This window comes from Marmota flaviventris, chromosome 1 (assembly GCF_047511675.1).
Source record: "Marmota flaviventris isolate mMarFla1 chromosome 1, mMarFla1.hap1, whole genome shotgun sequence".
Classification (NCBI taxonomy): Eukaryota; Metazoa; Chordata; class Mammalia; order Rodentia; family Sciuridae; genus Marmota; species Marmota flaviventris.
Genome location: NC_092498.1, coordinates 136,480,210 through 136,495,417, shown reverse-complemented (window position 1 = coordinate 136,495,417; position 15,208 = coordinate 136,480,210). Strand labels below are relative to the sequence as shown.

Below are 15,208 nucleotides of genomic sequence, written 5' to 3'. Positions count from 1 at the left end.
CGTGCGGCCCAGGTTCGATCCTCAGCACCACATACAAACAAAGATGTTGTGCGCCGAAAACTAAAAAATAAATATTTTAAAAAAATAACTATGTATATGTGTGCATTTGTAAATGCTGCTAAACACATAGCAAATAGTAAGAAGCAGGACATAAAATCAACATAAAAAAATCAATAGTTTTCCTATACACCAATAACAAATTTGCTGAAAAAGAAAACAAATACAATTCACAGTAACCTCAAAACAACAATAATAAAAACCCAGGAAACCCCAACCAGGGAGGTTAAAGACCTCTACAATGAAAACTACAGACACTGAAGAAAAGAAATTGAAGAAGACCTTAGAAGATGGAAAGACCTCCCAAGTTCTTGGATATGTAGAATTAATATTGTTAAAATGACTATATTATCAAAAGCAGTCTACAGATTCAAAGCAATCCCCACTAAAATACCAATGACATTCATCACAGATTTAGAAAAAACAGTCCTAAAATTTATTTGGAAAAATAAAAGGCCCAAAAGAGCCAAAACAATTCTAAGCCAAAAAAACATTGCTGGAGGCATCACAATACCTGACTTCATATTACATTACAAATTTATAGTAACGAGCCACATGGTACTGGCATAAAAACAGACACATGACCAATGGTACAGAACAAAAGACACGGAAACAAACGGCACAGATAAAGACATCTGATCCCTGACAAAAGCACCCCAAATATACACTGGAAAAAAGACAGCCTTTTCAAAAATGGTGCTGGGAAAACTGGTTACCCATATGTAGGAGAATGAAAGTAGACTTTTCTCTTTTTTAAAACCATGGTTTAACTGTAGCTGTAAGACATAGTTTATCTCTCTCATCCTGCACAAAAATTAACTTGAAATGGACTAAAGACCTAGGAATTGGAGCAGATGCAACTCTTAGAAGGAAATGTAGGGTCAACACTCCAACATATAGACACAGGCATATAGCCTTCCTCAATAGGATCCCTAAGCTCAGGAAGTAATACCAAATATAACAAATGGGATGGCATCAAACAAGAAGCTTCTGCACAGCAAAGAAAACAATTTACACATGAAGACAGAACCCACAGGATGGGAGAAAATCTTTGCTAGCTACTCTTCTGACAGTATTAATATAGAGAATATACAAAGAATTCAAACTTAACACCAAAAAAAAACCTAATTAATAAATAGGCAAATAAACCAGACACACACTTCTGAAAAGAAGTACAAAGGGCCAACAAATAATGAAGACTTGTTTAATAGCTTTAGTAATTAGGGAAACGCAGATCAAAACAACACTGAAATTTCAGTTGAGTAATAGAGTAAACAAGTAATAGTAAATGCTGAAGAGGATGTGGAGAAAAAGGAACATGATCACACTGTTGGTAGAACTGTAAATTAGTACAGCCATTATGGTAATCAGCATGGAGGCTCCTCAAAAGACTAGGCCTGAAACCACCCACGAGACCCTGCTACACCATTCCTCAGGATTTATCTTTGAAGAATTAAAGTCATACTACAGCAACACACGCACACCCACCTTTAGAGCAGCACGATTCACAATAGGCAAATTATGGAACCTGCCTAGGTGTCCACCAGTGGATTAAAAGAAAATGTGGTAGATATACACAATGGAGTTTTATTCACTCATGAAGAAAAATGAAATTATATCATTTCTTTTTCTTTTGAGAGAGAGAATTTCTTAATATTTATTTATTTTTTTTAGTTTTCAGCAGACACAACATCTTTGTTTGTATGTGGTGCTGAGGATCGAACCTGGGCAGCATGCATGCCAGGCGAGCGCGCTACCGCTTGAGCCACATCCCCAGCCCATCATTTCTAGAAAAGTGGAGAACATCATGCTAAGTGAAATAAGCCAAACTCAGAAAATCAAGGGTCATATGTTTTCTGTGGAAACTATAGAGAGTAAAAAAAAAAAAAAAAATGGGGGCCAGGATATCTCATGAAAATATGAGCTCAGTACAAGAAGGGAACCAGGGCAAGGAGAAAGGGGAGGGAAGGGGAGAATCCCACTATTACGTATAATTATAACGTACCAATCAAGGAGAAAATAAAACAATGGTAAAGAAAGATAAATAACCATTTTTAATATTGCCTCAGTGGAGTGGTAATGGGAGGAGTAATGATTTTTAAATTACCCGTATCTGTACTGGTGGTTCATGTTACAAATGTGTGATACCTCTAGTTTTAAAATAACAATACAATTTAAAAGGAATAAGTAATTCTTATTTTTTAGAGATAAAAATATTTGTAGATGAAATGACAGGAATGCATTTGCTTCCAAGCAATTGGGGCAGACAGGGTGGGGGCCAATCGGGAGTGCAACTGAAACCAGAGCGGCCAGGAGCTGGGCTGGGCTGGGCGGCAGAGGCTGCTCACAGGAGGCCCTGGGTTCCATGTTTGCACTGGGGTGGGGTGGGGGGGCCTCTTGGTGAGTGGAACTCACACAGGCATGCTGTACTGCTCACACTGCCTCTATGTTGTGCTTGAATTTTTTTATATTGAAAGAATAAAAAAAAAATAGCACAGTTTGGACCAAACTGGATCAGAAAGTCCCAATAGTTCTGAATAGTTCTGTGAACAGACATGGTAGGTGCTTTGCTTTAAATCTGTCATTCAAGCTAAGACAAGTCCTAGCTTGACTGAACTGAAGGCCATGTAGAAGTTCAATGTCATCATGTGCACAAATCTTACTTAATAGACTCAGTAAAACCACCGAATAAAAATCTTTGTGGGGAAGAGGAGCACTTTGTTTTGTTCACTGCTATTTCTAGTTCTGGAACATGGGCACTTAGTAAGTGATCACTAACTACACCAAGTGAAGGACTGTGATGGTGGGTCAGAGGCCATGCCCCCGGTTAGCGCGAGGCAGGAGTGGCCTGTGGCAGGGCTCCCACACAGCCGGGCACTCCGCTGAGCTGAACCAGGTAACCAAGCGTCTTAGGCTGGCTCCTCCCTCCTGCCTCTCCTCTAGGCAGGCAGGCAGGCAGGCGTCTGGAGCTCCACCTTGACAGCACAAAGCACACTTCCAAGGTCTGAGGCTCTGGTCTGCCTCCCACACAGATGTCTGCTCTTGGAAATGGAGATGGTAATGGGGAGAAAGGAAGAGGAGAATTCAGTGACTCTCAAAGATTTTCGTGGTAATGCTCTTTCATAGAGGAAAGGAAGGTATGCTGCTCAGACCCCACTTTCCAGGCAGGTCTCGTAGCCCAGCGTCAGGAGTGCTATAAGGAGACAGCTCAGCTGAAGGCCCGTTCAGGGGCTGCCAAAGTGGCAGAGCCCCCTCTGCTCAGGTCACATCCCCTTGCCAGGATAGACCATACCCAATGACCAATCAATGTGGGATTTTATAAGACTGGCTATCTCAGTTCAATTTAGAACAAATCTGAAAGGCCACTCCAGCCATAGTTCTCCATGGGGTCAGCCAAGGCTGACATGGGGCCTGCACAACACCTCAACATGTACACCTGCCCACTGCTGCTTCTCTCTCCACAGGTGCTTCCCCAAGGCTGTCCCTTGGAAACGCCAGCCCTTGGCGCTCTCAGCCTGCTTCCCAGGGAATTTAACCTGCAGTGGTACAGTGGTGTGCACCCAATAACCAACCTAACTTTTTTTGGTACTGGGGAGTGAACCCAGGGGTACTTAACCACTGAGCTATATCCTCAGCCCTTTTTTATTTTTTGAGACAAGTTCTCACTAAATTGTTTAGGGCTTTGCTATGTTGCTGAGGCTGGCCTCAAATTTGTGATCCTCCTGCCTCAGCCTCCCCAAGTTGCTGGGATTTCAGCCCAACCTAAGTTCTTGAAAGAGTCAGAAAAAGAGAGCATGCCTTAAAGACTGGCTTGAGTTTACATGAATACATAGATGGAGTATATAAATAAGTAAATACGAGTGTGTTTGCATCCTCAAATACATATACACACAGTTTTCATGGTTCTTTATCAAAGAAAGCTGCTGATGAGCCAGGCATGCCTATAATCCCAGCAGTTTGAAAAGCTGAGGCAGGAGCCTGGCATGGTGGCGCATGCCTGTAACCCCAGTGGCTTGGGAGGCTGAGACAGGAGAATCGCGAGTTCAAAGCCAGCCTCAACAATTGCGAGATGCTAAGCAACTCAGTGAGACCTTGTCTCTAAATAAAATTAAAATAGGGCTGGGGATGTAGCTCGGTAGTTAAGTGGCTCTGGGTTCAATCTTAGGACCAGAAACAAGGGGAGGGGGTATAAATTCACATTCACCAAATGATCAAAATTAACATCAGCAATAAGGGAACAAAGTTACATTATGTGAAACCTCCCTGCAAGGTAGAAGATCACTCACACAGGCTCCTGCTCACATAGGACCCCCCAATACCACCGAGGACACATCATACAAACAGAAAACAAGGGAGTTTATAAAACTTAACTGTTTTGTTTGTTGGCTTTTTATTTTGAGAAAAGTCTTGCCAAGCTGCCCAGGCTGGCCTTGAAGTTGCAATCCTCCTGTCTCAGCCTCCCAAACAGCTGGAACTATAGGGGTTCACTATTGCGCCCAGCAGGCCTGTTCTCTTAAATGTCAGTGTCAATAGACAGAGGAAGCACTCCAGAATGAAGGACACCAGAGAGACACTCAATGAACATAATAGAACCCTGAATCCAAAAACAAACTAAAAAGTGCCATAAAAGGCCAGGACTGGGACCCCAGGAACACGGCCGATTCACTAGGCCACCTATGGAAGTGGTACCAAGGTGAGACTTCCTTAACAGCTCCACCATGTTTACATAAAAACCATCCTTGGAGTATATGAGCATGCCTCGCTCCATTCTTACAACTTCTCACCGAGTTTGAAATAATTTCCAAACAAAATGCTAAACACTGTTCTGCATCTGCCACTCCCAGGGCCGTTCGCTTGCCTGTCCATTTACTAGACTTAACTTTTAGTTTTTGATGGACCTTTATTTTATTTATTTCTATGTGGCGCTGAGAATCAAACCCAGTGCCTCACACATACTAGGCAAGTGCTTTTCCACCGAGCCACAACCCCAGCCCCTAGACTCAACTCTTACGTCAGTATTTTTTCCAGTTTTTCTTTAACTAGGGCCATGTCTCATTTGGCCTGATTTATCATTAGGTGGCTACACAGTTTTCTGATGTCGAATGTGGGCTGCTGAACTTTTTCTTAATTAAAATATTTTATAAGAAATTTGTTTTTCCTGCCTGAGCACTGAGGAATTATTTTTTTGTTCTTGAGTTTCAATAATAACCAGGATTTGGGGGATTATTTTGTTTTTCTGGTGTCAACTGTTCTGGATTGACTTTTCCAGTGGGTCCCTATAGGGTCTCCATTCAAAGCATCCTGTCCTTTCTGTCTGCACATTCAGTTCTTCCTTCACTTGGGGAAAATTCCTTACTCATCTCCCAATACAACCATGACGCCCCTGATCATGTTTTGGTGAACAGTGCACCCCACACATGATGTTGGTCCATGAGATTGCCACAGATCTGGAAAGTCCCTGTCTCCTAGAGATGCCCGAGTTATCCAGCTACTCACATTTGTGGGCATGCTGGCGTAAACAAACCTGCTTAGATGTGCACACATAAAATTACCCGTGTGCTATGCACAGTACATACTGTCATTTGTGAACCGTAGCTGCACAAAAGGCAGATCCCCAGAATTTGGGAATAAGGTTTAATGTACTTTTTCTGTTTTTGTTTTTGAGGTGCTGGGGATTGAACCCTGTGCCTTGCACATGCTAGACAAACACTTTACCAATGAACCACGTCCCCAGCCCCAGCCCTACCACTGTGTTATAACGGTAGTCAGTACAGGAACCCTCTGTACAGGATTTATAGCTTTGGAGCAATAAGCTGTGCCCTATGACCTACGTGAGCAGGAAGCTATACCATCTAGGTTTTGTTGTTTTTTGTTTGTTTGTTTTTGTTTTAACACTAGGGATTGAACCTAGGCAAGCATCTCCTCCTGAACTACAGCCCTAGCTATTTTATTTGGGGGCTGGTCATAAACCTACAATCCTCCTGCCTCAACTTCCCAAGGTGCTGAGATTACAGGTGTGGGCCCTGTGCCTGGCCCCCACAGTCTGTGGAAGTACGCTTGATGTTGCTCAGGCAACAAAGGCAACCACCTAAAGACATTTCTCAGAAAGTGTTCCTGTTGTCAAACAAAGCAGAACGGTCCTTTTTCCTTACATTTATTGAGTTTGTTACTGCACGGATGCTCATCACACCCATTTGGATTATCTTCATACTTCATCATTATTATCTTTCATCTAATTGTTCCAATATCTTTGTTTTCTTCCCCATTTATGATGAATAGGCCAAGCCTTTCCTTGATATATTTGGAAACATTCATAAGGTTCCATTTCTGATTTTTTTCTTTTTTGTAATTTTTCTTTTTCCTGTTTCTGATTTACTTGGTAGTTCTAATATGGCATGGTTTTTGTCTAAAATTTCTTTTTTTCTTCCCTTCAAGACAGGATCTGGCTAAATTGCTGAGGTTGGCCTTGAACTTGAGATCCTCCTGCCTCAGCCTGCCAAGTCTCTGGGATTACAGGTGTGCACCATGCACCAGGCTTCAATTTGTTTCCTTAGCTTTTCATTCTTGGTTACAGTTATGTGGTTGGATCATCTCTGTGAGCACTTGGTTTACTCAAATAATTTAAGTTTTTATAAAACATGAAGCACTATTTGGGTAATGGGTAATGTCTGAGTAATGTTTCCTCATGGCCTGAATTTCTCTTTTCTCGTTGGACTCCTATGTTCCTTTCTTTTTTCCCTTTTACTATAATGGGTATTCAACTGTTCATCTCATCATAGGCAGGTTTACACCTTAATTTGCTAGGTGCATTTCCCCTGAGACCTTCCAACCAGAAGGCCTTTTCTCTCCACCCCCAAGCTAAACTGAGAAGCTGGGCACTGCAGTCTACAGTTTCGGCAGCCCGAGGGCCCTGGGGTAGAGGAAAGATGGCAGGAATAGGAGCAGTGGAATCTGTTAGAGGTCTCTTTTCTTTAGGGTCCTGTACCTCATTCTTCTGTCTGAACAGAGGTGATCCTGTCCCCACAGGATGCCCTCAGGCATCAGTCTTGGGGCAGACATTACAGGGAAGCACTTTCAGCATCTGCTCTCTCCTCCCTGGAGAAAGAAGCTGGCCTCCTGTGGCTGGAGGCCTTCGTGTGATTAATGTTCTCCTGGAGGTCTGAGCTTTTCTTCCTGAATAAGAAGGTGAAGCTGTGAGGAGAGTCCTTGCCTTCTCGGTGGCCTTCCCCTGCTTCCCTCTGGAAGGCACGATCTCTGGAATAGACAAGAGCTAACGCTGAGGATGGAAGCAAAGCAGAGCGGAAAGGAAGGGCTGCTCCGCGAGGCCATTCCTGAGGGGCTCTTCCTGCTGGATGCCTACCTGTGGACTGACTGTCAGGGCCCACCAGTGTTTGCTGGCTGGACAAACTGGAAAATGACAACTGGCAGTTTTTTCCACTTATGATAAAGTCCTGAGGTGGAAGGAGAGGACTTCTGCACTCACAAATCTCCCCTGGACTTTCCCCAAGCTGCCTCCTTGCCTTGGCAGTCTAAGGTTTTCCTACTGGATTGAGCTTGAAGATAGGCAGAATTAAAGCAAAAATTTCCAGAATTTTTCTATCCATCTTCCTTGCCACTCACCACTGGAAACACAAGATCAGTCAAACCACAATTGTGTTTCTCCTCTTGCTTACCAACATTAAAGTTTACAGAGTGAAGTTGATTAGCTTTGCTGGTTTTCTGCTTCCAAAAATATATACTTTCGGTACTGAGATGGAACTCGGGGATCCTTTAACCCTGCCTGGGTTAAAACTTTATAAACCTTTTTGTTCTTTATTTTGAGACAGGTCTTACTAAACTGCCAAGATTATCTCAAACTAGCAATCCTCCTGTCTCAGGATCCAGAGCAGATGGGATTACAGGCGTACGACACTGTGCCCTGCTGGAGATATATTTTTTTAAATATTTATTTCTTAGTTGTAGTTGGACATAATATCTTTATTTTATTCATTTATTTATTTTTATGTGGTGCTGAGGATTGAACCCAGGGCTGCACACATACTGCTGAGCCACAACCCCACCCTGAGATTTATTTTTATAGTTAAAAAAAAGTGTTCATATCATTAGGTGTTGAAGGGGGAGAGATTCTGAGATCCAGTTTGAATCAGTCCTATTTGTGCAGAAGTCCCCTGAGCCCAGACTAAAATTATAATAGCTTATGATCAACATTTTTTCAAAATAATATATGACAAGCTAAAAATAGCTTTCCTTTCTAACCATTCATGTCTGAGAATTCAATTTGGATGATGAGCCCAGTGGTCTGTGCACAGCCTCTGCTGCGGAAACCACTGGTGAGCTACAGCTGTCGACTTATCTACGTCCACTCCCGTCCCATTTCCAAAAGCAAACTGATCCTCATCCTGCAAATAACCAGGGGAAATCAGCACTGTTCCCATAGTGACTGCTCAGTGTATTTGCTTTCTTTACAGGCTGGAAATCTGTGAGGCTTGGAAATGATAAATCAGACATCTAAAGGTGACCACCCAAGGCAACTACTTCTATTGAAGCACTCACACTATTATTTTTAGCATTCCTTAAGAAAAGAAAGTAACACTCTGTGTGGTGTCCATTAATCTTGAAGCTACATGACATAACTGAATTCACACTGACTGTGTCCACCATCCCCACACAGTAGATGCTCCACTGATTTGGTGATCAGGCTTTTGGCAACCACAACTGTGTGACAAAGGTATGGAACCAGCAGTGGCTGAAACCAGGTGCAGAAGAGGAGGCAGAGAATCCACCTCTCATGACGCAAAAGAGGACCCAGGGCCCTGGGTAAAACCAGATACTCATCCAGCTCCACATACCCATGCCTGGGCCCCTCCCTTCACACTCTGTGACGCCCACCTACTCTGCACGGAGAGAGGCACTCACGGCAGTGTTCTAAGGAGCAGAGACAGCTACAGAGCAAAGAAGGCGCAGCTTGCCCTGCTGGAGCACAGGCAGTGACATCTAGGATGGGACAATACGGGACCAAAGAAGGGGAGGACAGACAGAAATGCCCACAGGTGAAGGCTGGCAGCCAGGAGTGCAGGGCGAGCAGAGAAGCAGGCACAGGGGTGGAGTCAGCAGGAAAGCTGGGGTACATCGGTGGCAAGGCCAAGGGCTCAGAGAGAGCAGAAAGGAAGCCACTCAATTTTGCCATTACTAAGTGATGACTTTAGTCAGAGCCATTTCTGGAGTGCACTGGTGGCTAAGAGCAGGCAGCAGGGGATGGGAAATGGGAGGTGAAAAATAAAGACAAAAACCAGATTCCTCTCTTAAAGAAAAGAGTATAAGATGGTAAGTGTGAACAGTGTGGCAAGATTTAGAACTGCTGTTAAGGAAAGGAGGATTTCCTGTCCTCTATAAGATTCTAGAGGCAGCTGCTGTAGGATGGGCTGCAGGCAACAGGGACTGGTGACAGGCTGAGTGGAGAAAGGAGGCGTACAACACTGACCAAGAGGATGAGAAAACTGTGGTACACCATCCAGCAGAACACGATCCCGCCCTGGGAAGGAAGGGAGCACCCACTCCTAACCAAAGTAGGGACTGACACATGCTTCAATCTGGATAAATGCAAAACATGCTCTGTGAAGGAATCCAGTCACGAAGGACCACACAGCATGTGCTCCTATTTCTGTGAAATGTCCAGAAGAGGCCAATCCTCAGAAACAAAAAACTGGCTGCCAGAGGCCAGGGAAGCAGAATGAGAAGGGCCTGCCTCATGGCACAGGGTCTTCTTGGGGTGATGAAAATGTGTTGGAACTAGATAGAAGTGGTGGCCACACAACACTATAAATGCTCAATTAAACGCCACTGAACTATACACCGTAAAACGATTAAAAGCAACTTTTACGTGTATTTTATCACACACACACACGCACACGCACATAAGCACACATGTACACATACACACAAACCAACCTGAGGTGACAAGAAACATGGGCAGCAAACAATCAGGGCAACCCTAATTCAGGCTTCATCACTTTGGAGTCATCAAGAGGGGCTAAGTTAGGCTACTGTTAGGCTGCTGAAGAAAATAATTTCATACAGTTCAATCTAATATATCCTCTCTTAAAAGACAACACACTCTGTGCAACACTAAAAGACTGCTGTCACTGTTGATACCAGATATATCAAACACTTCTGCTGCTCATAATCCTATCTGATCCAGGCTATTGCCCTTCTCTCCACCTAAAATGAAAAAGCCAACTTGGAAAGGAGACCTAATTTTAGTTGGAGCCAGGAACAGTGGTGCATGCCTGAAATCCTAGCAACTTGGGAGGCCAAGGCAAGAGGATCACAAGTTCCAGGCCAGCCTTGGCAATTTAATTAGACTGTGTCTCAAAATAAAATATAAAAAAGGCTTTGGAGGGGCTGGGGCTGTAGCTCAGTGGCAGAGCACTTGCCTAGCATGGGTGAGGCACTGGGTCCGATCCTTAACACCACATACAAAAAAATAAGCAAATAAAATAAAGGCATGCTGTCCATTTATAACTACAAAAAATTCCTTTTTAAAAAAAAGGGTTATGGATGTGGCTTAATGGTTAAGTGCCCCTGGGCTCAATCCCTGGTATAAAAAACAAACAAAACAAGAAACACCCCCCCACACACAAAAGAAGGTCTGGGGATACATCTCTGTGGGTAGAGAGCCCTGGGGTTCAATCCCCAGTACTTCCCCACCACCCCACCAAAAAAGTTTTAGCTGGAGAGAACTGTCTGATAGAGAAAGCAGGCCACACAGAATGCACACAGGTGGATTGTTTCTGGCTTAGCCAGCTCCTTTCCAGAGGACTATGGATAAGCAGTTGATTCCCCTCCAATTGCAAAAGTACCCCCTTTACGTAGCTCCTCGGCAGTCAGGTCACATGAGGTTTCTAATGCAGAACAACAATGGCTACTATCACTCTCCAACTTTTTGTTTCTTTACTTGTTTTTTGGCATGATACTAGGGATTGAACTCTGGGCTCTGCAGATGCTGGGCATGTAATCCTAGCTCCTCAGGCAGGAGGATTGCAAGTTCAAGGACAGCCTGGTCAACTCAGCAAGACCCTGTCTCAAAACAAAATAAAAACTGCTTTGGATGTAGCTCAGTGGTACAGTGCTTGCCTAGCACACATGAGGCTCTGGCTTCAATCCTCAGCAACACACACACACACACACACACACACACACACACACACACAAACGTTTTGAAAGTATAGAGCCTAATGAATTAATTTTCTATAAACTAAGGGTGCTTCTAAGTTATTTTAAGTGAATGAGTCTCACTTGGAAAGTCAAAGGTCATGTTTTCTCTTCTATGTGGAGGTTAGAGAGAAAATAGGGGGAAAAGGGCAAGGTAACTCTTGAAAATAGAAAGGATATCAAATGAATAGAGGAAGGGGACCAGGAGAAGGAAAGGGGAGGAACTGGGGAATGAACTTGACCAAATTACGTTATGTGCATATATGAGTATGTAACAATGGATCTCACTAATATGTATAATGCACCAATGAAAAAGATAAAAGATTAATAAATAAACAGGAGATTCTCTCTACTCTTTTGAAATATATTTGTATCAATAATAATCTATAATGGTTTCTGGTAATCAGTATAACTCTCCTCATTCTCTATCATCAAAGCTATTGTTTTATTTCACACCCACCTGTCTTTTTTGAGTTAAATATTACAGAAGGAAGTCACTTTCTTAGCTGGTCCTTATAGGTGTTATTTTCTAACACCCTGCAAAATAACTGATTTTCAAATTATTAATCACAAAACCTTTTCAGTATGAAGCTACCTGAAACCCCTCTTGTGAAGAGAATAGAGCTACCAGGATGCAAAGGAGCTCTGGAAACCTCTGTCCAAGGAGTCATGGGGTCTCCTGAGCTCCTTCTAGCACTAAGCAACAGAGACAAGCAATCTGTCAGTCCAGTTAAGCTCAAAACATAAGAGGATGATCTCTTGTTCTCAGATTTATGGAATCTATTCTTTCTAACAAGATATTAAATGAAATGAGAAAAAAAAAAAGGAGAAGGGAACAGACTCAACACTTGACTGAAATCCTTCTCTTCCAAGTCTTGGTGGACACACTGGTATTTAAATGTCAAATGTTTTAGATGTTCTAGCTAGTGCCAGGAAAAAAAGAACCTCTGCTGGTTAAAGGGCTACTATTTTTCATGAACTCCAATTTCTCACACGCTGATCAAAAGACATGCACTGACTCTACATAGTCAACGCACTTTGATTCTTTTCCAGATCCAAATCAGAAGATGACATGTATCTCTTGAAACTATTTGCTGAATAATATTGAGCAAATGCTTATGTTCCCTGTGGTTCCATTTCCTCTTTCATGAACAGGATAACATTAGTGCCCCAATGCAGAATTGTGGTAATGACTGAGATGATAGCTGTCATCTATTTGTGCCTGCCACACAGTAAGAGCCTGTAAAGCTACTATCACCAGCACCAGCACCAGCATCACCATCTTGGGCTCTGGAGAGACATGGCACTTCTTTCATGACACGAGAAAACTGTGGAATGCTATAATGAAGACTTTAAAGGACTTAGTGCTGGAAGGAGCTCAGGAGACCCCGTGACTCCTTTAAAGTCTGAAATCAACTCTCCTAAAAATGTTTTCACCACAAACTGCACTGTATCAATGAGCACTCAATACAATGACCCCAAACTCCTCCATCCCAAGTGAAAATTAACGTTTGCAAGACACAATGGGGAAAAAATTCTTTTTCCCTTTGTATTATCAAAGTAAGAATGAATGACTATACAAAAAAAGTCTCCTAAAAAATTTAAAGCTCCTGCTCTGACAGCAGAAGTGACTAACAATTCAACACTCTGATTTGACTGTTAGCAAGGAATACAAAGCAGAATACAGCATCCTTTTTTTTTTCTTAATACTTTTAATTGTAGATGAACACAATACCCTGGTGCTGAGGATCAAACCCAGTGTCTCCCACATACCATGAACCACAATCTCTGCCCAGACTACAGCATCCTTTATAATCAATTTTGTTCCCATGGCTAATCAACTTCTGTCAGGAACCTCTGTAATTTAAATATAGAAGCAAATGGCTATATATATCCATTTTTTATATATATATATATATCAAATGCACACTAGTGCACATATATTCAATTTCATTAGGAAATGCTTGAACAATTCTTGAAAAGCAGAGTTCTATTTAAAATCAACTGTCAACTCTCCCACAAAAATCCAAATTCTTTTTTTTTTAAGTTGTAGATGGACACAATATCTTTTTTTTTTTTTTTTAAGAGAGAGAGAGAGAGAAGGAGAGAGAGAATTTTTCAGTATTTATTTTTTAGTTCTCGGTGGACACAACATCTTTATTTATTTTATTTTATTTTTTTATGTGGTGCTGAGGATCGAACCCAGTGCCCTGTGCATGCCAGGCGAGCGCGCTACCGCTTGAGCCACATCCCCAGCCCCGGACACGATATCTTTATTCATTTATTTTTTAATGTGGTGCTAAGGATCGAACCAATGCCTCACACATGTGAGGCAGGCCCTCTACCACTGAACTATAGCCCCAGCCCCAAAATCCATATTCTTAAAGTCTGCTTCCTTAAAACCAATTCTGATGAAAAAAAATCTTGAGAAAAATAATTTTGAAATCCAAGCAATGGTAAGAAGATATTGTCCCCTTCCATTTAAATGCTTTGCTACAATCACCTAATAAGGACCTTTTTTCCTACTTGCTTGCGAGATCAAGTGTCTTGTGTTCTTTTATTTTATTTTTGTTAATGAATCTGTCAGTTCACTTCTGACCTGAATTCTACACAGCACACTTGAAAGCAAGGAGACACACAGCACAGGTAGCCGGAAATCCCACTTGAAATGGGCGCAACCACACTGAGGAGACTTGAGCAGCCTCCAGGAGCACTGCAACAGCAGCAGATGTCAGCACAGCAGAACCAGAAACCCCACCAAAGGTCCACTGACCTTTTGATGACTTGTGACTTCGTCCCTGCTTCTCCCCAGCTCCTCGGCAAGTTTGACGTTCTCTTCTTGCAGTGCTGAAAGCTGCTGGGACTTCTGAGCTGCCGCCTGCTTTAGGGTTTCTCTGCAAGGACAGTGAGTGCAGGGTTACCATAGAAACAAGACAGGCAAGGAAACTGTGGGAGACAACCAGCTTCATAAGCACTGAGGAAAATAGACCTGGGTCACGTGCCCCATAGGTTCTATAATAACAGGAGACAGTGTTATCTACACACAGGAGGGGCCTCATGGCTTTAACCTCTAAAAGGAGGGCAGCTGTCCACAATTACTGTTTTTTAAAACCTAATAAACACTATAGCCATTCTCCCACCAATCACACTTACTCCACATGAAAGGGAATTTTGCAATGAAATAAATGAGAAGGTCAGTATAGTCCTCCCATCTTTAGGAATATGTCCATTAATGTTAATAAAGTGGTTTAATTTGCTGCCAAGGCTTTCTGTTCTACCTGCACAGATCTATAATCTGTTTTTCTCTGTTAGTCATAAAAATCTAATGGTTCCATTTGCCAGTAACTGTCAGAGTCAAGCGCTGATGTGAATCTGAACAGACTTTTAGGACACCTAGAAATGAAATGCCTAAGGAAATGGCTTCCCAATTAAGCATTAGGTATTTTATTTCATGGTATTCTTTTCATTAATGCTAATAATTTTTTTAAGGCAAATTAAAATATAATATAGCCTGCTAACCCATACCACAAGTATTTTTACTTAGGCAGGTATTTACAAGGAAGGCACGTTTAGTAAATATCTTCCCATTATTAAAATTAAACCAAAATACACATTCTAAATTATTATCCTCAACACATGGATATTCAAAATATTTTACTTGATTGCTGGGTATTAATTTTGTGCCATGGAAGGTTTTGATGCAATTGTGAATTTTAAATAAGCCTGTGCTGGTGAATCTCCACTCAAAAGCTGTCATATGTGGCTGAATTCTGAATCCAGTCATCTGGGCATGAATCCATCTGCTGATGCATGAACACATCTATTTTTAACTTCAATTGTCTAATGGGTGGCAGTGCTTGGCATCTTCAATCTCTCGGTTTCTAATTCTCCACCTACCTATAATATGCATACTGTGAGGACTTCATGAAGATTTGGGGGA

At 42.3% G+C, this 15,208-nt stretch overlaps 1 protein-coding gene across 5 annotated transcripts in view; it reads right to left on the bottom strand.

The window, feature by feature from the left end:
- Clip1 (CAP-Gly domain containing linker protein 1) overlaps positions 1-15,208 on the bottom strand; it is a 117,142-nt gene that overhangs the window by 16,271 nt on the left and 85,663 nt on the right. For all 5 annotated transcript variants that reach the window (XM_071616455.1, XM_071616461.1, XM_071616467.1 and 2 more), the window contains one exon: positions 14,042-14,162. In XM_071616455.1, the coding sequence (XP_071472556.1) occupies positions 14,042-14,162 (121 nt within the window). The remainder of the gene's footprint in view (positions 1-14,041; positions 14,163-15,208) is intronic.